Source organism: Podospora bellae-mahoneyi (assembly GCF_035222275.1).
Source record: "Podospora bellae-mahoneyi strain CBS 112042 chromosome 1 map unlocalized CBS112042p_1, whole genome shotgun sequence".
Classification (NCBI taxonomy): Eukaryota; Fungi; Ascomycota; class Sordariomycetes; order Sordariales; family Podosporaceae; genus Podospora; species Podospora bellae-mahoneyi.
The window spans coordinates 3,812,542-3,838,806 of record NW_026946359.1 but is presented as its reverse complement, the minus strand read 5'-3'; the positions used below and the strand labels follow the sequence as shown (position 1 = coordinate 3,838,806).

The 26,265-nt window shown below is 53.1% G+C and overlaps 10 protein-coding genes across 10 annotated transcripts, besides 1 other annotated feature; 7 read left to right on the top strand and 3 right to left on the bottom strand.

Moving 5' to 3' along the window:
* Positions 1-47: 47 nt before the first annotated feature.
* On the top strand, positions 48-4,252 carry QC761_111820 (uncharacterized protein). The gene is made up of 2 exons (XM_062874464.1): positions 48-3,793; positions 3,928-4,252. Exons 1-2 carry the CDS (start codon positions 3,568-3,570, stop codon positions 4,005-4,007), a joined length of 306 nt encoding a protein of 101 aa, XP_062737591.1. The 5' UTR covers positions 48-3,567; the 3' UTR covers positions 4,008-4,252.
* Positions 83-133: a sequence feature (Short protein (QC761_111840, KAK4648617.1) was converted to a misc_feature.).
* On the bottom strand, positions 527-3,242 carry NSR1 (nuclear localization sequence binding protein). The gene is made up of 4 exons (XM_062874465.1): positions 2,598-3,242; positions 1,928-2,535; positions 785-1,865; positions 527-604 (listed from the first exon to the last, which is right to left on the bottom strand). Exons 1-3 carry the CDS (start codon positions 3,051-3,053, stop codon positions 1,541-1,543), a joined length of 1,389 nt encoding a protein of 462 aa, XP_062737592.1. The 5' UTR covers positions 3,054-3,242; the 3' UTR covers positions 527-604; positions 785-1,540.
* Positions 4,253-4,355: 103 nt separating the features above from the next.
* QC761_111810 (uncharacterized protein) lies at positions 4,356-5,700 on the top strand. Its single transcript, XM_062874463.1, has 2 exons — positions 4,356-4,878; positions 4,947-5,700. Exons 1-2 carry the CDS (start codon positions 4,500-4,502, stop codon positions 5,201-5,203), a joined length of 636 nt encoding a protein of 211 aa, XP_062737590.1. The 5' UTR covers positions 4,356-4,499; the 3' UTR covers positions 5,204-5,700.
* Positions 5,701-5,915: 215 nt separating this feature from the next.
* QC761_111800 (uncharacterized protein) lies at positions 5,916-7,881 on the top strand. Its single transcript, XM_062874462.1, has 2 exons — positions 5,916-6,955; positions 7,014-7,881. The coding sequence occupies exons 1-2, from the start codon at positions 6,433-6,435 to the stop codon at positions 7,343-7,345; spliced, it is 855 nt and encodes a 284-aa protein (XP_062737589.1). The 5' UTR covers positions 5,916-6,432; the 3' UTR covers positions 7,346-7,881.
* A 142-nt stretch (positions 7,882-8,023) lies between these two features.
* Positions 8,024-11,575, bottom strand: QC761_111790 (uncharacterized protein). The gene is made up of 3 exons (XM_062874461.1): positions 10,139-11,575; positions 8,465-10,086; positions 8,024-8,400 (listed from the first exon to the last, which is right to left on the bottom strand). The coding sequence occupies exons 1-3, from the start codon at positions 10,360-10,362 to the stop codon at positions 8,132-8,134; spliced, it is 2,115 nt and encodes a 704-aa protein (XP_062737588.1). The 5' UTR covers positions 10,363-11,575; the 3' UTR covers positions 8,024-8,131.
* Positions 11,178-14,293, top strand: QC761_111780 (uncharacterized protein). The gene is made up of 3 exons (XM_062874460.1): positions 11,178-12,562; positions 12,629-12,926; positions 12,985-14,293. Exons 1-3 carry the CDS (start codon positions 11,873-11,875, stop codon positions 13,866-13,868), a joined length of 1,872 nt encoding a protein of 623 aa, XP_062737587.1. The 5' UTR covers positions 11,178-11,872; the 3' UTR covers positions 13,869-14,293.
* Positions 14,294-14,453: 160 nt separating this feature from the next.
* Positions 14,454-15,926, bottom strand: QC761_111770 (uncharacterized protein; the record flags this gene model as incomplete). The annotated part of the gene is made up of 2 exons (XM_062874459.1): positions 14,454-15,597; positions 15,695-15,926. The coding sequence occupies 2 exons, from the start codon at positions 15,924-15,926 to the stop codon at positions 14,507-14,509; spliced, it is 1,323 nt and encodes a 440-aa protein (XP_062737586.1). The 3' UTR covers positions 14,454-14,506.
* Positions 15,927-16,331: 405 nt separating this feature from the next.
* On the top strand, positions 16,332-17,873 carry QC761_111760 (uncharacterized protein; the record flags this gene model as incomplete). The annotated part of the gene is made up of 1 exon (XM_062874458.1): positions 16,332-17,873. The coding sequence occupies one exon, from the start codon at positions 16,332-16,334 to the stop codon at positions 17,871-17,873; it is 1,542 nt and encodes a 513-aa protein (XP_062737585.1).
* A 1,599-nt stretch (positions 17,874-19,472) lies between these two features.
* Positions 19,473-22,954, top strand: GND1 (phosphogluconate dehydrogenase (decarboxylating) gnd1; the record flags this gene model as incomplete). Its single annotated transcript, XM_062874457.1, has 4 exons — positions 19,473-21,011; positions 21,052-21,366; positions 21,445-22,000; positions 22,079-22,954. The coding sequence occupies exons 1-4, from the start codon at positions 20,998-21,000 to the stop codon at positions 22,952-22,954; spliced, it is 1,761 nt and encodes a 586-aa protein (XP_062737584.1). The 5' UTR covers positions 19,473-20,997.
* Positions 22,955-23,538: 584 nt separating this feature from the next.
* QC761_111740 (uncharacterized protein) lies at positions 23,539-25,787 on the top strand (the record flags this gene model as incomplete). The annotated part of the gene is made up of 3 exons (XM_062874456.1): positions 23,539-23,574; positions 23,650-23,916; positions 23,988-25,787. The coding sequence occupies 3 exons, from the start codon at positions 23,539-23,541 to the stop codon at positions 25,785-25,787; spliced, it is 2,103 nt and encodes a 700-aa protein (XP_062737583.1).
* Positions 25,788-26,265: the final 478 nt, after the last annotated feature.

Sequence of the window (26,265 nt, the reverse complement as noted above, 5' to 3'; positions counted from 1 at the left end):
ACAACAGCAAAAGTCCTGACGTTTTCCTGCAGCTCCCATCCGCCAAATTATACTGCGGTAACAAAGCTCTCCCCTCATTCCATCATCTCCCGGTCTCGCCCACAAGCTCCATGGTCGAATAAAGGGACGCCATCCTGTTGGATCGCTTTGTCTCGGCTTTACCCCAAGCTATCTGCCACTGCCGGCGTCATGGTGGGGTAGCTGGCTGGTGATTGGCCAATGGAAAGCTTTGCATGGCGTTGATAGCGACGGATGGTGGCTTATCGGAGCCGAAGTCGACAACATCCGAGAGCTTGACGACGGTTGAGATGAACCGATCACGGGATCAACCTGATCATTTCGTGGTTTCAACATTGCTGATGGCGAACCGGCGGTGGACTTTGCATCAGGAAGGCGCTCAACAGCGGCCTTGGCGGCTGTGCTTGTCCATTGGTCTATCCAATGGACAAATGGATTCTTTAGCAACGGTCACGGAAGCATTGACATCGGCAACACATGGCTGGAAAAGAAACTGACACGGACAGATGCTGAAGTAAACAATGGTTCTTTTCTATTACGAGCCAGGTCTAAAATATATCTCTTACGATCGGCTAATTCCTGTACACTGCAAGCTGTTAGCATCATTGTATCCAACTAGCAACAGCTCAAAAGAAGGGCGAAGAGACAATGTCAGAAGGAACAATTGTTACAGCCGTAGCTGTATCAATACCTCACAGCCGAATGGCATAGGAATCCCTTTTATCATCATGTGAGGGCGAAGATGCAGAAAAGAGAAAAGACTGACCTTTTAGTAGAAACATGTCGCTGAATGCTGCTGGTCAGTGAGAAACAACGCCGAAAACCACGCAAGACACGATCATCGCCCGCGCTATGGATTACGTATGTACTCATTATGCTCCTGCTGACTGGGTATCGAGATGACTTCGCTGGAAGTCGGAACCATAAGGGTTGGCATACTTACTGGCGTACCAAGTAAATAAAAGGAAAAAAAGCAAAACGCCGTGGATATTATAACCGAACAAAACTTTTGTGATGCCCCCAGAATGAACCCTTGAACCCCAGAACCCTCATAGGAAACCGCGCGCGCAAGCAATGGCCGAAGCCAGCAGAGCCCACAAAAACCCACGAGCCGACAGAGTGCCAGGGAAACCCATCTGTGATCAAGCTGATTGCCAAGATCTGGCAGAACCAGCTAGCATCGCGGCAGCCGATGCAAGAAGCTGTCAAAGAGCAAACCAGCCAGTGTTCAACGATCAAAGCCCTCAGGTACAGTCGCAACCTCAAGCCCACGACTCCAAGAGATTGGAGTTTAAGTTCTCAAAAGCCGACAACCAACAAGCCCTCGAGTATGTCTTAGGTAGAGCCCTCGAACCGATCCCACTTTGTGTGCGGCGCATCGCTTTCCACCTCGACCCTCTTGTGTCCCATTCCCAGGACAGCATGTTTACATTCCCTCCCCAACCTCTGTTCAGAAGACGATCTTCTTGCCACGGGCCCCATGACCTCCATGTTTGGTTTCATCACCATCGGTCTTCTTCGCCTAGAAGGTGACCTTCTTGCCCTGGAAGCCGCTGCCACCACCGCGACCGCCACCGAAGCCGCCGCGGCCACCACCACGACCACCACCACGTCCACCACCGAAGCTGCCACGGCCGCCGCCACGACCGCCACCACGGCCGCCGAAACCGCCACGGCCACCACCGCGACCACCACCGCCGCCACCGTTGTTGTCACGGGGCTTGGCGAAGTCAAGACGAACTGGTCTGCCGTCGATGTCAGCGCCGTTGAGCTGCTCGAAAGCGTTCTTGGCATCATCGATGGAGTAGAAAGAGACATAGGCGAAGCCCTTGGGACGGCCACTCTCCCTGTAGATGTTGTCAGCATGCATGAACACAGAGAGAAAGGAGTGAGGCAGGTAGCAACTTACATGTCAGTGGGGATGCGGAGGCTCTGAACCTTGGCGACCTCATTGAAGAAGGCAGAGACGCCATCCTCATCGGCGCTGAAGGGGAGGTTGCCGACGAAAAGGGTGTCGCTGGGGGGGCTGACGACATCACCATGCTTGCTGGCACGGGCGGCAGCGCGGTCCTGGGGAGCGGCAGCGGGCTTGGCAGCAAAGTCAAGACGCATCTCACGGCCCTGTAGATCGCCGCCGTTCTTGGCGTTGAAAGCCTTCTCGGCATTCTCGTGGGTGTCGAAGTCGATGTAGCCGAAGCCACGGGACCGGCCGCTCTCCTTGTCGGAGACGACACGGGCACCGGTGAGACCCTCGAAGTCCTTGAACTCCTCGTAGAGGATGTTGTCATCAATGCCCCAGCCGAGGTTGCCGCACCAGAGGGTGGCGCTCTTCTCCTCGCTGTCCTCAACAGCCTTGTTCTTCTTGGCCTCGGGCTCCTCAGCCTCCTCCTCAGCCTTTCTCTTCTTGGAGGGCTCAGCCTTCTCCTCGGTAGACTCGGAAGAAGCCTCCTCGGAAGACTCCTCCTCCTCCTCTGAGGATTCGGAGTCAGAGCCCGAGTCGTCGGAATCCTCCTCAGACTGTCAAGAATCGGTTAGCATGATGCATGGACAGCCATGATGGTCAGGTAGTGGTGACTTACGGAGTCAGAGCCGGACTCGGCCTTCTTCTCAGCCTTGGCGGCCTTGCCGTTCACGGCAGCCTTGGGCTTCTCCTCCTCCTCAGACTCGGAGTCGGAGTCGGAAGAGTCAGAGTCAGAGTCGGAAGAGTCGGAGCTCTCCTTGGCGGCGGCAGCCTTAGCCTTGCCGTTGGTGACGGGAGCATCGATCATCTCCTCATCAGAGTCGGACTCCTCCTCGGAGCTGGAGGAGCTGGCCTCAGACTCGGAGTCGGACTCAGACTCGCTGGACTCAGACTCGGACTCGACCTTCTTCTTGGACTTCTTGTCAGTGGCCTTCTCCTTGGACCCGACGGCCTTCTTAGCGACCTCCTTGGCGGACTTGACGGCCTTCTCAACCTTCTTGACGACGGGAGAGGCGGCGGGCTTAGCAGCGGCCTTGGTGGCCTTGTTGCCCTTGGCTTCCTTGGTCTTGCCCATTGTGAATGTGATAGAGATTGAAGTGGAAAAGGCTGAAAGATGCTTTTCCTGAGATGGGCGAAGGTGAGAGGATGCAGATAGAAAAAGTTTGGTGGGAGGGTGGGGGAAAGAGGGAAGAAATTTATAAGAGGGCAGTCGCAAAAGCTTGCGCTCGCAAAGCTCGATAAGCAGAAAAAACTCTTATCTTGCACTTTTTAGCGGGGCAACGCGGGCGGTGAAGCACGCTAGTTGGCTGCAATGGGTTTTGTGCACGGAATTGGCCTTGGCAGTGTTGCGTCCAATTTGCCGCCTGTAAAATCAGGCAGAATATGGCAGAGCGCACAGCAAGCTTGGGAGCTCGGACCACCTGCGGTAGGTGGGCAGCTGGCAATGGCGTTGTGAGTTCGGCATCCCGCTCTCGAAGTGAAGCATCTCCGTCGCTGGACTGCTGCACCGAACCCTGCTGTCCACCCGCCGCAACAAACCGATAGTCAAGCCCCGAATATCACCAATTGCAGGCCTTTCCTCCAGCATCATGCCTACCCCCGAGTCCGAGGCCTTCCTGGCCAAGAAGCCCAAGGTCCCCGCCTCCTTCGATGGCGTCGATTTCGAGGACACCAAGCGCCTCAAGGCCGCTCAAGATGCCATTATCCGGGAGCAATGGGTTCAGGTCATGATGGGTCGGCTAGTGCGGGAGGAGCTGAGCAAATGTTACTACCGGGAGGGTGTCAACCACTTGGAGAAGTGCGGTCGTCTCAGAGGTTAGTCTTGGTCTGGGGAAGATGCCAGGGCATCAGAAGGACAGGATCGACGCTATGTGATTGGGATTCTCGCCAGAAACTATGCGGAATTTTTGGTGTTTGTCATTGGAATATATACTAATGATATGGTGCAGAGCGGTATCTCGAGCTTCTCAAGGACTCCCGGGCCAAGGGTTACCTCTTTGAGCAGCAAAACATTATTCCCAAGGAATGAGGGGTTGCGGACCGACATGGATTTTGAGGACAGTGAATGTGAGCTTTGGGGAGTGAATAGACGGCATTATAAAGTGGACGGCCCGGTAGCTGTGGTGGTGGATGGGTGGACTCGGCAGGAACAAGCAGCCATGACGGCAGAGCAAGCATGGCAGCTGTTTACCTTGGCCATTGAGTCGCTGCGCCGGGGACTCGATATTGTAAATACAGACAATGGAGACCTGTTAAAATCACCGTGTATATTTTGAAGTGTCAATTGCATGTTTTATGCCCATGCGCAATAGTTGATTTTAAAATTTAGATGTTGCGCTTGTCGTGAGCTGGACATGACATCCATCCAATTACCAAACGGCGCAATTGTGCATCTCGGCCTCCCAAGAAATTTTTAGCTTGGCTCCTCCGCAAACTACCCGCGGCCTTCAAGAAGTGCTCCCTCCCCCATTCCACCACCAACCACAGCAGTCCCCGTTCGCCGACACATTCTTCAAAAATCATGATCTGCCGAAGGTGTCTCCGGCAGGTGTCTGGCCTGACCTCCAGGCAGTTCACAGCAATCACATCCCAAACAGTGACGAGGACGACACCGAGGATACCACAAGCCTTCTTCAGCACCACCCTCCGCGCGCGCAATGCCGCTGCCGCCGCCGAGGCTCCCGAACTCACTCCCTTAAACACCGAGCCAACAACAGACAATGTCGCCGGTCTCTCGTCATGCCCTGCTGGCACCGTTCTCAACGGGCTCAACTACCTCAAGGGCAAAACGGATCCTGTGGCGCTCCCCGATGATCAGTACCCCGAGTGGCTCTGGAAGTGCGTGGAAGTAGGACAGAAGCGCAGCGATGATGCTGATGCGGATGCTGGAGATGCTTATTGTATGTTTCATTCTTGTGTGGGTGCGGTCAGGGGAGTATTCGTATGCTAACAACAGTCCTTTTCACAGCCAAATCCAAGAAGCAACGTAGATTAGCGGCGAAGAGACAGCGACAACTCGAGGCGAAACTCATGGCATCCGGTGACCTCGAGGCCCTCGCACCAAAGATCCCAATCCAGAAGCAGACCATCAACCTTCCCGCCGCCCCGACCGGCGAGCTCAAGGAGGTGTTGGAGGCGGCCGACAAGAGACAGGAACTGCGCAAGGCCATGCGCAAGGAGAGACGTGCCAACATCAAGGAGAGCAACTACCTCAAGACTATGTAAAGGGTGATGTAGGGTCGCTTTGGCTTTAGGGTTGGGGAGTGGTGAGGTGTTGGGCGAATGGGGGGTCCGCGCCTTTGTGTATAATATGATGTATTGTATGTATACAACGATTTGGGGAGCATATTACCTCAGGAATGAGTACCATGGGTATGGGTGTTTGGGCTTCAGTCAAGCTATCCTGAGACCTCACATGATAGAGCCGAGTCTCGTATGTTGGTGTCTACAGCGAGCTGACTGGTGGTTACAGCTGTCTGTTGCTCGCAGAAATTCAGCTGCATACTTCCCGAGATACCTACCTAGCACGACTATATCCACCATTCAGCTGGGTCCGAATTACCTGACTTCGTTACATAGTGGCTAGAAGTGAAGTTTCCGGGGAAAAGTCAGCAGTCAGTTCGAGGCTGCTTTGGTATAGACTCTTGGCCTGAGACTGTGTCACGTTGGGTTTTGTAGGTACGCGGCGGAACAATAATACACATATGTTGCCTCCCTCCTCGCAGAATATCATGCTTATAGTACTTGCTGCAGAACAGCAATTCTTCATTATGAGCTTACTGTGCAGTAGAAAATGATGTCCATGGAGGGGGTGAGAGTGCAAATAACGGGAACGCTAGAGCCACCCCACTCTCACCGAAGGTGTGGACCCTGGCGCCCCACCACCGCAAGTGAGCTCCCCTGCAGACACGCCTGGCACGGTTCACCTGAAAGTTCACGACTCCCACTCACTCACATCACCGACTCCAAATCAGCATCAACAATCTTCATCAGCGCGTAATTGGTACCTCTCACGACTCTGTTATCATATTACATATCAGAATTTCGTGTTTAAAGATCGATACACTCACAGGATTCAGCTACGGCATCACGTTCTACACCGAAGGTTACTGGCGCTGAGACGAGGAGAGCGGAAGTTGGGAAGGGAGTGCGCCAGCTGGGGTCAAATTGCAGCGCAAGCTCAGACTGGGGAGATCATCGGATAGGAGGTCGACTGTGATGGCAGAGAGCTGTTGACTGGAGCTGTTCTGGTTGCGACCCCCCAAGTCGAACACACCAACCCACATCGTGGGAGTCGAGCTGTTTGACCTAACTCATCGACTCGGCACTTTTGTCAACTCAAACTCAGAAATCGGGAATTGCGTGCGATTTGTATTCATCCATCGCTCACAATTCGAACCACCATTCGAAAATCATCACCCGTTTCATCAACCTCATCCCAAGCACTCTCAGAAATGGCGCCAACGCCGGCTTACTTCCAGGCCCTCCTGAGGCCAGCAGTCCTTCAGATCCTTCGCGCAACCGGTTACCACGCAATGAAGCCTTCAGTATTGGATTTTGTCACGCAACTAGCAGCTGCCTACCTCGACCGACTATGCTTCCTCACGGCCAAGCACGCCACCCTCAACAGCCACGCTCTAGATGGCTTCACAGACGAGGACGAAATCCTCTTTGAGCTCAATAACGGCACATTCATCGCGCCAGACGGCCCATTTCTTAACCCTTACTCCGACTATGTCCCACCACCAGGCGTAACCAGCCCTTCAGTCGCCACACCATCAGTAGTAGACGTGCGGATGGCGCTTCAAGAAGTCGGTGCTTTACTACCGGAGAAGTCCCAACAGGAGCAAAATTACCTCGGAATCGAGGACATGAGAGGAGTGGAGGCATTTATTGCCTGGGCGATGGGGCCAATCAACAAGGAGATTCAGAGGATAGCGCTTGATGGAAATGATGAGGCGAAGGATTATCTTGACGGTTTGTTCCACCCTGGCCTCCTTTTTATTACAGATCTATCTTGCTAACTCATGCGTAGCCCTCATAAAGAAACACAGCAAAGGAGCGGACGACACCAAATTTCTTGGCACACTTCTAGGCCGACCAATCGAGCAAGGAGAGGTAGCTATTGAGGGAGGAGGCCCGACAAGCATCAGAGAGTGGGAGGAGATACGAAAAAAGGCGGCCGAGAGACCGACACCACCACCGTTGGAGAACCATAACCTCGTAAATGGCGACGGGGAAGATTCACGTCCGGGCAGTTCGGGGCTTAGTTCGCTTGCGGATGAGGACGTGGATATGGATCTGGACATTGGGATTGGCATGGGTGGTGTGGAAAATGGGGTTGAGATGGATGACTCGGGGGCTTAGGAGACTGGGGAGGAATCTGTCTCTAGTCCTCCAACACTGGGAAGGGAGAGTGTGAGTACTGAGGGAGAGGGTGGAGCGGAGGAGGCGGGGGCAGAGAATGATGGTGACACATTTTGCTCGCCTGATGGGAGCTTTTTCGTGTTGGGGTCGGTGGAAGTTTGATTTCAGACCTGCAAATTGAGCAAGAGGAGAAGAAGCATGGGTACCGGCGCGTTTGTTTAGATACCATTTTTGAGTTGCTGGGCCAGGCAGGGAAAATACAGGCATAGCGAGTGGCGTTTTTTTTGGGGGGGGGGTTTGATTTGCGGAAGACAAGAGGATATCTAGGTACTCGAGGCTATTTCACTTTGAGCAAAGGAGGGGTTCTGGAGGTAGCACGAATAGAAGCTGGAGCAGATACACTGATTGAATGGGCCAGTTTAATTTTGAGGAAGGGATAGGACTGAAAATAGCGACAGAAGTAGCGTGTTGTAATACTGATGTATAATGGCGCCCTCACGACAAATATTTGGCACAGCGAAAGTAGATCAACCCATATTATATTGTGAGACATACCTCGAAGGATAATTGTGAAGCTTTCTAAGATAGTTGATAGGTCTTTACAGATAGTCAAAAGGCCTATTCGTCCACCTTTGAGGCGTGATTCACCATATAATATAGGCTAGTGTCACTTTCGCTTTTTGTGGGGAGGGTGAATGGCTACCAATCGAGGTATGCAGACGGAAACATATAAACCAAGAACTTTACATATCATCATTTCCTCATAAGTATCTACTACCTCACCGTTCAGCGCTTAAACTCCGACACCCTATCCAAATTAAACGCTGCACTGATCAGCGCCAGATGGGAGAACGCCTGCGGTGTGTTCCCCAACTGCTCACCACTCCTGCTGATTTCTTCACTGAACATCATCAGATGGTTCGAGAAGCTGAGCATGTTCTCAAACAGGTTGATCGCCCTGACCAGATACTTTGGCTCATACACCGACGCTCGCGTCATGGCTTCTACCAGCCAGAACGTGCACATGCTAAACGCGCCTTCTCTCCCTCCCACACCTATTTCAGCAGTTGTGTCAGCTTGTGGTCTGTTTGTCAAGAAATAAGCAAAGGGGGAGCTTACCATCCTCAGATAATTCCGTATCATACCTATACACCAACCCAGTACTCGTCAACCCCCCCTTCTCCGGCGGCAACATAATCCTGTCCAAAGTATTCAAAAACCTCGGATCATTCGGCGCAATAAAAAACACCAACGGGGCGATAAGTATACTACTATCCAGCATGGTGTTGTTCTCATAACTCTGGACGAAACACTTCATCTCCTTGTTGTAGCCTCGTTCCATGATTTCCTCATAGAGTTTATCCTTTGCCTCCAGCCACTTCCACCTATTAGGACAAGGGAAATTCCTTTTCTCGGCAAGCCGCAGACCCCGGTCAAAGGCGACCCAGAGCATGATTTTGGAGTAAGTGAAGTTTTGCTTGTTGTTGCGGACTTCCCAGATGGACATGTCTGGCTGGTCGAGGATCGTCAGGACGTAATCCAAGAGCTGACGGACCGTCACCCAGGCGTCGTAGTGGATGGGTTTGCCGTATTTGTTGTAGAGGTAGATGGCGTCCATCAGTTCGCCGTAAATGTCGAATTGTTGATGAAACGCCGCGCCGTTACCGACGCGCACCGGTTTGGAGCCTTTGTACCCGTCTAGGTGGGAAAGTTCCCGCTCGGGGATGTCAGTCTCGCCTCGGATGGTGAACATGATGGGAAGTCCACCGTCGGAAACGCGGGATTGGAGGAAGCGCTCGTTGATAAAGTCCATGTAGGCGTCTGCTTCTTCTGTGAAGCCGAGGCGGAGGAGGATGTAGATTGTGAAGGATGCGTCCCTGACCCAGCAGAACCTGTAGTCCCAGTTGCGGACGCCGCCGATGTCTTCGGGGATGGAGAAGGTGGGGGCGGCGATGATGGCGCCGGTGGGTTCGTAGGTCATGAGCTTCAGGATCATGAGGGAGCGGGAGACGACTTCGCGCCAGCGGCCTTTGTATTTGGATTGGGAGATCCAGTTGTACCAATAGGATTGTGTGTCGTGTTGCTGGGTGTCGAGGACGGCGGGGGAGATGACCTCTGTTACGTGGTTGGGGAGGTCGTTCCTCAAAACGAAGGAGACGGCCTGGCCTGGGTGGACGTGGATGCTGGCTACCACGCCTTCGCCGAGCATGCCTTCTTTCATGACTTTTTTGAACCTGACGTTGGGGTACTTGTCGTCGTTGTCTTCACCCCGGTCGATGGTGACGTCGAGTTGGAGCTTGACGTTTTTGCTGTGGAAGGTGACGGTTTTGCTTGTTGAACCGTGGGCGACGTTGGTTTCTTGGACGATGGTGGTCTCGTGTGGTTCGGTGGCGTACTCAAAGGCCGGGAAGAGCTCGATGTCGAGCTCGAGGTGGCCGCGGATACATTCTACACGCCGGACGAGCCATTTCTTGAGCTCTTCTTGAACGCTGGTCATCTCTCGATAGGCCGATTGTTTGGGCCCCTTGAAGATGACCTTTGAGCTCTTGGGTCGAGGGAAGAAGTCCACCAGGTCCACGACACCATCTTCGTGAATGTATCTGGTCTGGAGGATGTTGGAAGAAGGCAAGTACTGCTGTTTGGTGGTGCAATTGAGATGGGAAGCTGGATGGATGCTGAAGTAACCCCCCTTATCCTTATCCAAGAGGCGGCAGAAGACAGAAGGAGAGTCAAACTCGGGCCTGTATATATCAATTAGCCAGATGTTTTGATCTCGAATTCAGACAAACTCACCAACACATGTAATCAACACTGCCATCCATGCCCACGAGGGCACATGTCCTCATGTTTCCAATCAAGCCATAATTCTCAATCGGCAGATACCCCGCACCCTGTTGTCTCATCTGGCTACCAGCACCCTGGGTCGAACACGATGCCACCATTTTGAACGGCGGTATCGTTGACAAAGCGTCGGTATTGGCGGGGTCTGGCTGATAGTACTTGAAGCCAGCCGGCATGCGTGATGAATAAGAAACCAAAAAGCTAAGGTACCTTTGATCAGATATGTAGCTAGCTCTTAGAGGGGAAACAAACAGTGACGACAACAAACGCTTTGGTCGATCAGTTTCTAGATCAGGATGGAAAGCTGCCCCACGATCAAATCAAGATCTACTTCTTACACCCAAAATATTGCGACCTTCAACACCACCTCAAATATATATAGGTTTTTAGATTTGTTACATGATCATGAATAAGGCTTACAGCTCTGGAAACCCTCATTCCTCTTTGTCGTGTTGGCCGTTTTGCAGCAGATGCGGGTGTTTCGGGTGGCATACTGAGTCAGCACCCATTGCCTCCCTCCAATGGCGATAGTTTTGAGCCTGCTGTGAGGCCGAATAAAGACCCCGAAGCGCATAGGTAAAGTACTCTCACCTGCCTAGTTCCGTCAGATTGCTCAAGCTGAGAGAAGCTACCATGGGTGGGCTTTTGGAGGTTGGGGCTTCGATGATATGGGCAGAACAGAAGCGAAGAGGTCCGTGAAGATATTCTGATACATCTCTCGTCACCATCAGCTGCCCAAGGTTGAGAAGACAGGCTCTTGTACAATTATCTGTACATGCATGTGGATGGTGGGGTTATTTCCGGGCTAAGCATCATGCCGGCTTTGTCTCGTGACCACCATCCAGAGATGGAAAGCCGTACAGATTCCAGAGTTCAGACGAAGTAGTACATGTGAAATGCTCCACGGCAACACAGCAACGAACGGTGCAGGATAAAGGGGTCGCCTGGCCGTGATGGTAAGCTGCACGAGGCTATTAGTAACCATTACATACGTGATCCAAGCAGTAGGTGGACTGGAAGCTTGGCTCTTGTCAACATCCCATCTCCCTACGGCCTGTTCTCAGGATCTTGTTAGTCAACCGAGATGGTTGAGGGAGTGATGATATTTGCCGTAGATGTAGTTCAGGGTTCAGTCGTCGTTCTGAGTAGGTGTTACTCTCTGTCTCTGGGGTTGTTGTACATCTTCGGCTATGTGTTCCGGTCACCACGTTTTGGTTTCGGTCCGTTCCACTCTTGTAATTCTCCTGGCGGACAAAAATGAACAAACCAGGAATGACGAAACAGACCAGATAACGTCATTGGAAGACAGAGAGAGACATCATCAAACATCAAATGGAAAGCAAAGATAGCAGGCGATCACGGATGGGTTAACGGTGGAAGACAGTTGAATGCCAGGTAGCGGGCAGGCAAAATGCTCCGGCGCGTTCCAAGTAGGCTTGGCAAAGGCAGCCAACCACTGGCGACCTCGCCCAAAGCCGGCGGTCCCCCTGTTTCCCGCTGCTGCTGGACCATCGCTGGGACCAATCCGGCCACGTCTCGGGGCCCAACCGCTCCACCGCTCATCTTTGCTGCCATGGCTGATGATGCTAGGGACCACCGGGCCCAGAGCTTAGCGAACACCAATGCGCTGGAATTGATCGAATTGAACCCCATGATGAGTCCAGTGAGGGCTCCGACGTTTGAACAATGTCTCTCCCTTCCCTATTCCCATCAACTGAACCTGCCCATCCTCCGTCCCATCTCCCCGTCCCTGAACCGCCCTCTGACGCCAACACCGACACCGACACCGATACCGACGTCTCTGTCCCGAGACATCTCGATCAGCAGAAGCCAACACTTCCCGGGCACGCGACACCGCTATCCGCTACACCACCGGTAGCAGCTGTTGTACCAGTCCCCGGCCCTTGGACATCCTCCACGCACCCACATCCCGCAACGGGATCCAAATTGGCTGGTGACGACATCGAGATGGATTCTCTAGCACCCTCAGGGCACCGTCGCCGACGTAGCAGCTTGATCAATCCCGCCAATGTCGCTAACAATCGTCACCGGTCGCCACACGCGCGGGGCCATGGCATTGACGAGCCAAAAATATCAGAGGAGGGCAGTCTGGGAGAACCTCTACGGCTGGACGAGTTGGACGTGGAATTGTCGGACGAGGACCTTCATGACGACGAGGAGACTGGTTTGACGGCAAAGGAGCGGACGAGAAAAAAGAAAAAGAGAACTCGCAACCAATTACTCGACCAGAGAATAGTACGAGAGAAGGTGTCGCCAGGAGAACAAAAAGAGGCGGACCGCTTTGTGATGAAGGAGTTGTTGATCAACGCTGGGCTCATTGGGTTATGGTACTTTTTTTCCCTGTTGATATCACTTGTAAGTCATCCCCCCAAAAAAACCCTTGGCCTCTCTCTGCCAGGAGATACTGACCTTATCTTATAGTACAACAAATGGATGTTCTCTCCCGACAAGCTCGGCTTCCCATTTCCTATGTTTACAACAGCCATGCACATGCTCGTGCAATTTTCCCTAGCCTCCCTCGTCCTATATCTCTTCCCATCCTTCCGGCCCACCAACGGCCATGTTCCAAATCCAGGCGAGCTGGACTCGCCAGAATCCAAGAAACCCCTAATGTCACCGTTATTCTACCTCACCCGCATCGGCCCCTGCGGTCTAGCAACAGGTCTCGACATAGGATTAGGGAACACCTCGTTGCAATTCATCACCCTCACCTTCTACAGTAAGCCCCCTGCCTTTCTCTCCAACTCCCCCAGTCACCCAACTCACCGTGTCTTTAGCAATGTGTAAATCCTCCTCCCTAGCCTTCGTCCTCCTCTTCGCCTTCCTCTTCCGCCTCGAATCCCCCACCTGGCGCCTAACAGCCATCATCGCCACCATGACCCTCGGCGTAGTAATGATGGTAGCGGGCGAAGTCTCCTTCAACCTCCCCGGCTTCCTCCTCGTCATCTCGGCCGCCTTCTTCAGCGGCTTCCGTTGGGCCCTAACCCAAATCCTCCTCCTCCGCAACCCCGCCACCTCCAACCCCTTCAGCTCCATCTTCTTCCTCGCTCCAGTAATGTTCGTCTCCCTGTTGACCATCGCCTTCCCCGTCGAGGGCGTCTCCGGCCTCATCAACGGCCTCTCCGCCATAGCAGAAGAACGCGGCACCCTCATGGCGCCATTGATCCTCCTATTCCCCGGCATGATCGCCTTTTTCATGACAGCCGCCGAGTTCGCCCTCCTCCAACGCACCAGCGTCGTCACCTTGTCCATCGCGGGGATATTCAAAGAGGCAGTCACCATCTCGGCGGCTGCGATTGTTTTTGGCGATCGCATGACATTTGTCAACATCATCGGCCTGACTGTAACCCTTGTCGCGATAGGAGCGTACAATTACATTAAAATCTCCAAGATGAGACGGGAAGCGCAGGCAGGTGTGCATAAAGGGCAGGAGCATCTGTTGGAAGAGCACACCACTGATGGTCCCTCGAGCGGCAGCGACGAGGAGGATGATGATGATGATGATCTCCCTCGCAGGGGTGAAGCCGCGGGTTTGTTGCGGAGGGAAAGTCTTGACGATCACGACGACGGGGTGTTGTTTACCGCGGACGGCGCAGAGGTCGTCAGTAGACCCGTGTCGAAATCCCCGGATAAGCATTTGCAGGATAGGAGGGAGGATTAAACCGCTGTAACATTGTATTTGATTTTCTTATATTTCTTTTCAGTTATTTGTATATCTATGATACCCCCGGAACAACAAGAAGGAAACCAGACAACGTTTAAAGTTAAGCTTACTTCGTCAACATCTATACCTACCAAACGGGACGGGAGCGGGAAAGAGTTGGAGTCGAGCACAGAAAACAAAACAGCATGGAAAGGTACAGGCGAACACATACGGAGTAGTGGGGAAGGGGGGTTCGGGAGACGGCGGCGCTATCCTGGCAGACTTTCTTTGGGCATTCAAATCCGTCTTTCTGTTTGTATACGGACAGACAGACAGGCGGGCAAGGCGTACATTATCATCTTTACCAGACAACACACATTATACATAGCATAGCAGTATAGGAGGCGTGAAATGGCAGAATACAAAACATAAATTTTTCGTCAAGATGATACATTGGTGAATTTTTACTTGTTATAATAGAGAAACCAACCTAGGCACCCATGGAAGCCCACATCTATCTACCAAATGAGAACCTATACACAGCGGCTAATTGCAATCTCATAGCAATACACATGTAGCATCCAATATCCAAGCACATTTCTGAATGACCAAATGATAGGCTCAAACAATGCTGAAAACAATGCCAATACTTCCACTCAACCAAGCAACTTTAAACCTCCCTTCGTCTTCTGCCCCGGCTTCACAATCCCACCCCCAGCCACAGGGCCAAGATGCGGCTCGTAAGCCCCAGCGCCCTTCTCCTGTCCTCCCATCCCATTCCCAGCCTTATTCCCCCCGTTACCCCTCTTATGCTGATGCTTCCCCTTCCTATCATCCTTGACAGCCTGCGGCTTGATCTCTGTCTTCGCTTTGCGCACAACCACAGGATGACTCTGGATATACTTGCCGTTCATCTCCTTGGCTGCCTGGAAGAAGTCGTCTGCGTCACTAAAACTCACAAAGCCAAAACCCTTGCTCTTCGTCGTTCGCTTATCACGGACAACCTTGGCTTTTTGTACGCTCTTCCACCGGGAAAACGCTTTCAGTAAAGAGTCATCTGTAGTTTCACCAGCCAGATTACCGACAAAAAGACGTAGATGGGTAGGGTCCCATTCGAGAAGAGTGTCGTCTTGCCATTTTTTGCCGCCGCCTTCTCGGTATACCGTTTTCTTTTTGTCGGTCCCGTCCCCACCAACGTTGGGGTCGGTTGTATCGGCTGTTGCTTGTCCATTTGTGCCCTTGGCAGCAGTCTTGTTTGCCGGGTCTGATGGATCTTTTGGCATGTAGGCGCTTTGCCATTGCGCTATCTGAGCCGCCATTTCTGGATCATAGTCACCCGCGGGGCCGGCAGAGGCTGCTACAGGGGGGGCGAAGGGGTTTCGAATTTGGGGAGGTGTGGCATAGCTGTTGGTAGCGGGAGCGCCATAGTAGCTTGGGGCTGCTTGTGCGACTGGCGCTTGCGGGTAGCTTTGTTGTTGATAGTTGTATGTTCCTGGTTGACCATATCCAGCTCCTACGGAGGGAGTTGATGGGTTGCCCACGTAGGGAGCTGCTGAAGGGGGCGCGCCATAGCCGGGTGCGGCAGCGGCGCCGTAGCCTGCGTATGAGGGCGGCGCCGAGTAACCGGGGACTGAGGGAGCCGGCGGATGTGTCGGGGCGGCCGAGAAGGCAGGCTTGAAACCACCGGGGAGCTTGGTAGTCGGAGGGCGCGGGGGCAGCGAAGGGTGCGACGCCGACTTTGGGAGACCTGGAGGACCCGAGTACGACATGATGAATTTCTTGTTCCAAGTGTTGCGCCGACAACGGAATTGAGAGCAAGACCGTTGCGTATGTATGGTACGTACCTGTGAGCCGACGGCTATTCTCCCGCAACTGTTTTTCAACCGAGTATGTCTGGCTCACAAAAGAGATGTGATGGTGTCTTGGTGGAATTGGGTGGAGGAAGAGAGACGTGACGTGCCAAAAACGCTGTCGCTTCCAAGACCATCGGCCCACTTCGAAGTCAACGTTAGTTGTGGCTGATGTCACTGTAGGTGGCTGGTGCAGCCATTGGAAATACAGGGAATTGTGGGCCATCCTCTGATAAGGCTTATCGAGCGGCAGAGTGAATGCCAGTGGCCCGAGCTCTAGAATCTCAACATCCACTTTGGAGCTCCCCAAAGGCACCTTGCTGGCCACCTCCCGCCTGCCAAACAGCAGCAATTCGACGCGGGGCAGGTTGAATTTTCTTCTCCCCGTTCCATCACCTTTTCCCACGTTCATGGCGACACGGCTATCACGGTTTGTTTGACTGCGCTTCCAATCCTCAGCTCAAGAACTCCTTCAAAACACCCGCCCGCCGCGACACCGAGCCAAGAACTCATCCTACAACATCTTACCCCGAGTCGCGACTTTTCCTCTAAACCGCATACCTCCAGAATCGAATCGCTCGCGCGAGACCAGTCCTAATTGCGATACGAAAAACCCATCCCAATCGCCATTATGGAACAACCACCTCCCCCACCCGTTCCCGGGCGACTCACCCTGAAAACCACAAGCTCAGCCCTTGGCGCAACAAGTCCTCCGCCTGGTCTCGCCGGATCCAGCGCAATGTCTCCCGGTGCTCAAACGCCATCAGGCGCGCCAAAGATCAAATTGGTGCGAAAATCGCTTCCACCCACCCCCGCCGAGCCGAATCCTCCCTCTGGCTATTTCCCAGCAGCGAGTTCGACAGCAGAGGAGGTCGCCGTCGCTCCACCCGCCCCAAAAGTCACAACTACCAAGGCTGGGAGAAGACCAAAGCCCACACTCAAGAAGAGGGCTCATCAGAGTGATGACGATGAGGACATACCATTAGCCAATGGATCCGGACCACTAGCCAAGAAGACGAAGATTACGCTCAAACCAACAACTCCCGGTGGCACCATCTCGAATAAACCAACGCTCAAATTGAAGCCAGTAGGCAAGATTCCTCACCGGCCTCTCGGCGAAGGCTACGACTCGGAGGCGGAAGATCGCGAGATTGATCCGGTTATCGAGGAACAATTTGTCATGCGCTTTATGGACAACGAAGACTGCGATTATATACGACAGTGCATCACAGAAAAGAAAATCGGCAATGGTGCCGAGGTCAACTTTAAGTTTCTGGACGACGAAGGTCGACGTGCTGTGTGGATTGTTCGCGGGAAGTACTATGCGGCGATTCTCCTCGATCTCCCTACCATCACTGAGGGTATGAAGACGTGGGATAAAAAGGCCATGGTCAAGTCCGCGGATATTTGTCAGATGATGTTGGTCTTTGCTGAAGTCAAGAACGAGGAGGAGGCCAAGACTGCGCCGCTGCCAAAGGCTGTGGAGCACGGTCATCGCTGGCCACACGGTATAACGCCCCCAATGCACGATGCCAGAAATCGTCGTTTCCGCAAGCGATTGTCGAAGCTCGAGATCCAGAACAAGGAGGCCGAGGTGGAAAGGTTATTGGCGGCTGATCGGGAGGCTGTCAGCACCAGGACGGAGGTTCTAGACAGTAGAATTGTCGAGGAGTCGGAGTCTGAAGATTATGAGGAGGATGCTGAGGGTGAAGAGGATGACGAGCAACTCGATAAGGTCGAGGAGGAGCTTGACGAGGCTGCGCTGATGGATGCTTTCATGAATGCGCCAGAGACGCCGATGGAGGGTCTTGATCAGCCTACGCCGGCTGTTGCTCCTGATGCTGTTACGCCACTTACCGCTAATACTGGTACTCCTGTTGCCCAGACTGAGGAGGAGGAAGTTGTGGAGGAGGAAGAGTCAGAAGAAGATGAAGAGGAGTCAGAAGAGGATGGGGATGATGATGATGACGATGGAGATGAAGACGACCATGACGACAAGGCCAGTGTGCGGGCGGAGATTGCTAATCTCAAGAAACAGCTCAAGCAATACGAGGAGAACCTTGCCAAGTCGGTCGGTGCGATTATTCGGAAGCGTATTGAGGCTTCGATCAGGAGTGTCAAGTCGGAGATTGACCTCAAGATGTCTTCTATCGGTGAGGTTGAGGATTATTGAGGCGGTTGGTGATGGGGGTGGGGGTGGTCTTCTCATGGCTTTTTCATGGTGCTATATAATTACAAGACTTTTCATGACGAGCAGCCCCCAGTTGAGAGGGGATGGGCAGCGGCATTTTAAACTATTGTACATACTTTGTTTTCTCTTCTCTTCTCAAGAGGCATCAAAAGTTCTGGTTGAAGCCCCGGGTGGTTTACGAGACTGGGACGGGAGGATAGTTCACAGCCTGGGCGTATTTGGAACGGTTATGGGCGTTGTTTCAGGGCATAGGGGTTTCACTAAATTCGTAGACGATGGAGGTGGCTTGATGGGTTGGCATCGAGGGCTCGTGGCGAGCTCTTGTTTGATACAATAATAATGTACAGTAACATATGAAAATGGCTTGGATGTCTTGGTGTGATCATGAAGACTTTTCGTTTTGATGATACAACTATATTTTGAAGGCGTTCATCCCAACTTTTAAGAAGATTCGTCCAAGCTTTAATTTGAGATATCGTTGGTGAAGGAAGCTGTCGTTCCCAATTTCGCGAGGGCTCTTTCGAAGTATCGTGAGCGAGCGCTGCTGTTTTCCCCAGTGTCATCAGATCTTTAGTAGACGCTGCTGTCTGGTCCAGTTTCATCAGAGATTTGATTTGGGGTCGCGGGTGAGCGCTGATACCTTCCCCTAGTCCACCAGAGCTTAAATTTTATCGCATCCTGGGGAAGATGGCTGCTGCTATACGTCAAAATCAAGAATGCTAACCAGTTTGCATATGCTCTTTTTAGAGATTGAATATAAATCTTGACGATATCTAAACCTGCCAACTCCCGTTTGAGGTAGGGCTTTGAGGTTGGCTTGGCAACTCAAAGTGTCACATTTGGTTCACAGAATGAGTAGTAGGCGAGGCAAAATGATGAGTTCTTGTTCTCTTTCCGCGGACAAGCACAGTTCGTTTTATGGCCGTGCGCTATGTTGATATTCTTGGGATTGGCATACAGTGGAGATATCAACGGGGAGAGGGTTCCATCACGGCGGTTTTGATATCTCCGTGGGGGAAGGCATCTCCGGTAAGTATGGTTTGCAAAGTCTCAGAACATCCAAGGAGTCTTGATGCTATTTATCACCACTATGATTCGATTTTTTGGGAACCTTGAGTACTCATATATTTCAGTCATGTCTTTAGAATATCCGGAGATATGTTGGATGGCAATCGCCAAGGGTTGACTGAGTTGAAGACTGCCGTCACATTGTGGAGTTAAGGCGGCAAGGTGATGGCCATTGCCTCAAAGGGTTGGCTAAGAGCTATTCTGTGTCAGTTTCGTAGCAATTGCCATTCTTCATCTGTACTGTGGATAATATTTGAGTTGTGAGGCCCGTTCTGATATCATTGATCTTTTAAGCCAAACAATATAGACGTCGGACGTTGGAGCTTAATCATCATCCACAGTCTGTTTAACCAACAAGGCCCCACGATCATAACCCCACCCAACCAAGGGGTCATGGCAGTGGAGGGGTCTTTTCTACCCCTCCTTGTTTTTTTTTGCGACAGCTTGGCTTAACAAACCGGCGCGCGGGGAGCAAGAGACGCGAAAGGGCTGTACTTTTCCTTTGCTTCTACCCTTGCGCACACCGGACCTTTGAACGGACAGTGATCGGAGTTCAGTTTTTTTCTCACTCGAGGGAAATAATTCCCATTGGCTCATGGCAAGAAGAGCCTGAAGTCGAAAAAAGCGGTCCCCTGGTTCTTGAAGTAATGTTGCCCCCAGTGCTTTGCGGGAATTTGGTGAAAGCTGTTGTGTAAGAACATTGCGGACAGCAGTCCATCGTTGGGTGGGGAGTCCACTCGCCTCAGATCTCGAAACCGTGGGGGTGCCAACCGAACTCTTCAAGAACCGGACTTGTCAGAGTCACTTTTTATTTGTTAGGCTAGTGTTGCCGGTGGTGAGAAGCTTGCTGTTATAAGGTCTGTGGTTCTCGGTGGATGTAACATCTCCGTGAACTGGTTCGTCTTGAAGATGATTAGCTCCGATGTATCCGCGGAAGAACAGTTGACATTGTGGATGACCGTCCAATCCCAGGTTTTTCCCATCATCTGAACTACAGAGAGCAGCATGTCGAACCAGGCTGATAGACAGGAACGTATATGTCCGGCAGCTGGGCGGTAAGCTCCCGTGGGTCATGGCTGACTGACGGAGGTTGCTGTCAATGTGGGCATTGGTGGGATCCGGCGCCGGAACCTTCAAGTTCGTCCAAATGCGCGCGGCGGGTCGATGTCTGCGGTTGTCTGTGCCGTGCTTCCCCCAAGCGGCACCTTGGGGGCACTGGTGTTTCGAAACCAACAAGTTGATGAATCCGAAGCAGTACGTGTCGGGCTAAGAAAAGGATGTATGTAGGGTCTGCTTTGGCTCGAGGATTCCCAACAAAAACCCGGGACCTTGCTCCCAATGAGAAGCTACACAGTCGAGATGCCCCGAGCGACGGTGAGATTTGTCACTCGGTCCAGCCGCCCAGTTGATTCCCACGCGATGGCAGATCGTGGAACAGAAGCCAAGTCCCCACGGTCCCCCAAGCTCCAAGCTCCGGGGCGGCGAAACCGATAGCTTCATCAGACGACTGGGAGGATCTGATAAAAATACAAAGGCACCTCCTGGGTTGTCCCCTCCTTCTGGAGCCAGGCAAGGGAGCACATCCCGGTCATTGGGGGCAACCTGGAAGCTTCCCAGTGTCCAAGGGCTCAGAAGAAGAGGTGATGACGGGAGGAGGTGGCACGTTACGGGCATTTTCATTTCAGTTGGGTCGTGAGGCGGTCATGGTCACGGTCGAGGTAACTGCCTGAGTAAGCCCCGCGTCAAATTATCCGCTGTGTGGGAGTCTCCCGCCAGGCCAAGCTGCCCGCTGTCCCGCTGTCCGCTGTCCGCTGCACGCACTTGAACAATGACCCTCCCCCTCCGACCTCGAAAGCTCGGGTCCTCTTAAAAGTTTCGTCATTCAGTCCGCCATTTCTCCCCTCCCTCTCTGACTTTCTCCATAACAAATCCCCCTGGCTGAGGATTACTCCCTTCCATCAATTCTGCTCCGGACAGCACCTCTACAACTTCACCTTTTGCATCTTGACCGTTTCCCCTGTCGCAGATTTCCTTCACAATGTCTGGCGCTGTGTAAGTTCTCTTTACCCCACCTCCCCGCTCCGTCACCCAGAAAGCAGGAAGTCAGGGCGTATTTGCGCTGTGCTCGAGTCATCGGCGTGCGAGAGAGAGAGGAGGTATGGCCTCACTCCAGCCAATGCCGGTGCAATGCGCCTGTCGTTTTCTACTACAACAGCTTTGCCGGTGACGGAGTGCTTTACCTATCTACACCTACTGAGTCCCCCCTCCTCAGCGCCCGCCTGGCGAATATCAACGTCGGCGGCGTTGTGAACGCTGCTGGCTCCCTCCTTAACCTCCAATCCCAAAGAAATGCTAACAGTGATGATGGTGGAAGTGCTGATCTCGGCCTCATCGGCCTGGCCGTCATGTAAGTCCACTACCCAGCTCCGGCGGTTCCCCAGAGCAGCCCCTGGGGGCAGATGTGCTGACTGTGCGTGAAAAAAAGGGGCCAGAACTTGATTCTGAACATGGCCGACCATGGCTTCACCGTTTGCGCTTTCAACCGTACCGTTTCCAAGGTCGACCGCTTCCTTGCCAACGAGGCCAAAGGCAAGAGCATTGTCGGCGCTCACTCTACCGAGGAGTTCGTTAAGAAGCTCAAAAGCCCCCGCCGCATCATGCTTCTCGTCCAGGCCGGCAAGGCTGTCGATGACTGGATCGAGACCCTCCTTCCCCTTCTCGAGGCTGGTGACATCATCATCGATGGCGGTAACTCACATTTCCCCGACTCCAACCGGAGAACAAAGTACCTTGCCTCCAAGGGTCTCCGCTTCGTCGGTGCCGGTGTCTCCGGTGGTGAGGAGGGTGCCCGCTACGGCCCCTCCATCATGCCCGGTGGTGATGAGTCAGCCTGGCCCTTCATCAAGGACATCTTCCAGAGCATTGCTGCCAAGAGCGGTGGTGAGGCTTGCTGTGAGTGGGTTGGTGACGAGGGTGCTGGTCACTACGTCAAGATGGTGCACAACGGTATCGAGTACGGTGACATGCAGTTGATCTGTGAGGTATGTTGTTCTGCAATGCCAAGGCCAAATCCAAAGGCAGGTCAGCTATGAATCAGGGGACTAACAGTCAGAACAAAGGCGTACGATATCATGAAGCGCGGTCTCGGCATGTCCAGCAAGGAGATTGGTGACACCTTCACTAAGTGGAACAACGGTGTCCTCGACTCTTTCCTGATCGAGATCACCAAGGACATCATGTACTTCAACGATGAGGATGGCGAGCCTCTTGTCGAGAAGATCCTCGACAAGGCCGGCCAGAAGGGTACCGGCAAGTGGACTGCCGTCAACGCCCTGGACTTGGGCATGCCCGTCACCCTCATTGCCGAGTCTGTGCTCGCTCGCTGCCTGTCTGGCATCAAGGAGGAGCGTGTCAAGGCTTCCACCAAGCTCGAGTTTGTTGGCCGTGCCACCACCTTCGAGGGTAACAAGGAGCAGTTCCTCGAGGACCTCGAGCAGGCCCTCTATGCCTCCAAGATCATCTCCTACGCCCAAGGCTTCATGCTCATGCAGGAAGCGGCCAAGGAGTACGGCTGGAAGCTCAACAAGCCCTCCATTGCCCTCATGTGGCGTGGTGGCTGTATTATCCGCTCCGTCTTCCTCAAGGACATCACCGCCGCCTATCGCAACAACCCCGACCTTGAGAACCTCCTCTTTGACGACTTCTTCAACAAGGCTATCCACAAGGCTCAGCCCGGCTGGAGAGACGTCGTCTCCAAGGCCTCGCTCCTTGGTCTCCCCATCCCCTCTTTCTCCACTGCTCTGTCGTGGTTTGATGGCTACAGAACCAAAGACCTGCCCGCCAACCTCCTCCAGGCTCAGCGTGATTACTTCGGTGCCCACACCTTCAGAATCAAGCCCGAGGCTGCCACGGCTAAGTACCCCGAGGGGCAAGATATCCACGTCAACTGGACCGGCAGAGGAGGCAACGTCTCTGCTTCTACTTACCAAGCATAAATATAAAACTGGAGCATGGATTAATGGGAGGGGACATTGGCAAGAACAAAAGGCTGATGTGGGCTGCTTATTTAGATGGATAGTTAGCTCGTGGATGTTTCGTATGGAACGGAGCCTGAGATTAGATACCGCAGTTGTTAAGCAATGAATTTTATGATTTTCTGATTCAACTATTTTAGCCTTGAATATGAGAGAGGTATGACGTGTGTGATGAATGTGAAGTATGCCTGGTGGTTGGAGTGATGGTAGTCACGTGGATGGACGGCCATTGTCTTGGCAGTGCCTGGCAACGGGTGGGTCGAGCTGGGTGACGCACGGTCCATTAATCTGGCTGGTGGGCCACTGGCAACAGTTCCTGGGCGCAAGTGTAAAGCAGTCAATCAACCAAAGTCAACCTCCAATCCGCGTCAGGAAAAGCGCGGTCGCAAACTCGACCAGAGCTCGTCGCGCAACAGCAGAGTTATCCGCATCGCAACCGAATTCTACCGCAGAATAACCCCGGCCATAGGGCCAACTGCATTGGTCGCGTCGACTTCGCTTTGCCTGAATTTTCAGCATTTTCAACGACATCATAGCCTTTCACAATGTCCGACCCAAGTCATAATGTCCACCAGGACTTGGTGTGTATTTGCCCGTTCCAATATTCCCGTCGCAAATCTGGTAGAGCCATGTTTGTTAATACTTGCGATTGATAGCTGCCGCATGTCCACCTGATTTCGACATTCCGCTATCCTTTGATGTCCAGGGTCGAACTCAACGATGTGACAAAATGGTTGATGCAGGCTCCCAGCATCGCCCGGGATAAGGCGCCCTTCTACTGGACCTACCTCGATTGCCCCGCGGACAGCACCATCTTTCTCATGTGGCAACCGACTGCCCGCCGCGGAAACGAGTTCTCGAGCGACGGATACTACTGGGCCTCTCCTGAGGTTATGCTTAGCAACCCCCTTAACAATGGTTTGGTACGGATGCCTCTCCCTTGTTCTAGACGAGAGTTTTGTTATGGGTGCAATATGGCTAACAGTGAGTCTAGGTTCTTGAGATTTACTTCCAAAAGTGCGGCTGGCGCGCCGGCGAGCAGATCACCATGCACTCTCGAAGACGGTTTCGCCTCGCTCACGCCCGTGATGCCCAGGTCACGAACCCCCCCCAGATCGACCCGAATCTTTGGATTGTTCACTACGGCCCGAGCGAGAATCAAGACAGATACCCCACCGGTTCTTTTGGCGTGCCGCCTCAAATACAGTCGATCATGAACAACCGTCAACACCTTTTTCAGCTGGGGCAGATTGTTCGCAAGGAGTTTATGCTGTCTGATCGCGTCAACTGGCCGCAGATTCCCTTCCCTCAGCGCGGACAGTCGATTTATGTGCCGCCAATGCAACAGCAGCCAATGAACACTCGGACGGCATATCTTGGTGGACCGGGCGGACCTGGCCAGCCCCCGTCTAAGAGACGGGGGCAACAGGCCCAGCCGGGACACCCGATGGGTGCTGGGTATCCGAGTGCTGATGGGGCGCTGGATGATGATGAGGATGTTCATCGGGGTGATATGTTTGATCACTTGAGTCCTCGGGAGATGAGCATGCATCGGTACCAGCAGAATCATGAGTGGATGGAGGAGATTTTGTCGTCGCCGTATCGGATTGGGCAGCTGGAGGTTTCTGATCTTGGGCTTGGGAAGAAGGGCGCGCTCGCTTCGCTTACGGAGGGGATTTTTGAGGCGCAGAGTGGGGATGTTTTGGAGCAGTTGCCTAAGAAGCCTTATACCGGGCGTCTTGAGCCGGGGTTGGCTGACAAGATGCGGGAGAGAGCTCAGGCCAAGATTGCGGAGGTTCAGGCCGAGATTCAGAAATTGAAGGCGCAGCATGAGAAGAGGATGGGAGAGTTTAAGCAGAATACTGCGATTAGGGATGCTGAGGCTGAGCTGAGGGCTGCTACGCAGGGGGTGGGGAGTGAGCCCTGGCGGCTTGAGGGGAGAGTGGAGGGTGAGGAGGAGGAGGAGAGCTACAACAAGAAACCATCCCGGTCGATCGAGGAGATTACGGCTGATGTTGAGAAGCTGCTCGGCACCAAGGCGGTCACTGTCCCTGAAGTCAGCAGGGTTCAGGATGGTGGTTATCAACAGCTTGCTCCTGAGCCGGAGATTATCGCGCCACCGCAGGGGCTTGTCCCCGAGGCGGTTGGGCTTTCTCGCGACCCGTCACACAATGGCTCTCAGGCTAGCGGGGTTTTGATTGGGGATAGTGATATCGACATGGGCGGCACGGCGGCTGGTTTGCTGGATCAGATGCACTCTGGGTTTTCGAGCACGTCTACTCCTATGAACAGTTTTCCTACTCCCCAACCGGGGGGGTTGTCGGGTACGGGGTCAGATGTTGGCCACCCATCTCCCAACCCTAATACTGTTACTTCACAGCCTGCTGGGGGGGATACAAAGATGGAGGATGCTGGTAAACTGCAACAACCACAACTCCCGACGACCACGGCCACGGCACCGGATCAGGGGACGGGAAGTGGGGAGTGGGTTGTTGTTCATCCTGGGGGAGGTGCTCCTTCTTCCACGACGACGGGAGGGGGGATCATCCCGCCTAGCAAACCGCCTTCTGCTGCGCCGACGCCGGGGATGGGTGTGGTAGGAGGATCGGGGTTTGGGGCGAGTCCGGACGGGAACGACTTTAGTTCGATGGGAGATCTGGACACGGCGGGGGATGCGCTGGCTAGTTATGAGAGTGGGAGCGTGGGGGTTGGAGGTGGGGAGGAGGGGGATGATTTGGTGATGGATGATGACATTGGGGGAGGGGCTTTTGGGGAGGCGTTTCAGGAGGGGTGAGTAGGGTCTTGATGGGGGATTGGAATAACATTTTGTTAGGATGTGTGTACTTGTTGTTTTTGTATTGGGATGGGAATTACTACCTAGGGAAATTGAGAATCTGGTTCTTAAAACGGAGGAGGGGTTTTTTTCCATTGAGGAGGGTTAGGCGTAGGTGGGTAGCTTTTTTGCTGTAGGGTTTTGTTAGAGGGGGATGATAATTAATATCACTTTGAGCAAAAAGATATTTTGGGGTTGACCTGACTGACAGGCTCGACGATTTATGTGCCAAGTGGTGTTAAAGCTGTTGGCGTTTATGTATTCGGAACAAGTCAAACATATCATATCAAGTATTGATTTCTGCTGCTCAGGACCCTCCATCCAACGAGTTTTCATATCCCCTCGAGGCTTTCTTGGATACTATTTAACAATGCCGGTTTTTGACAAAGGGTTAGTATCAATGTATACCATCCTTCTACATAGGAGAGTATTCTTCAGA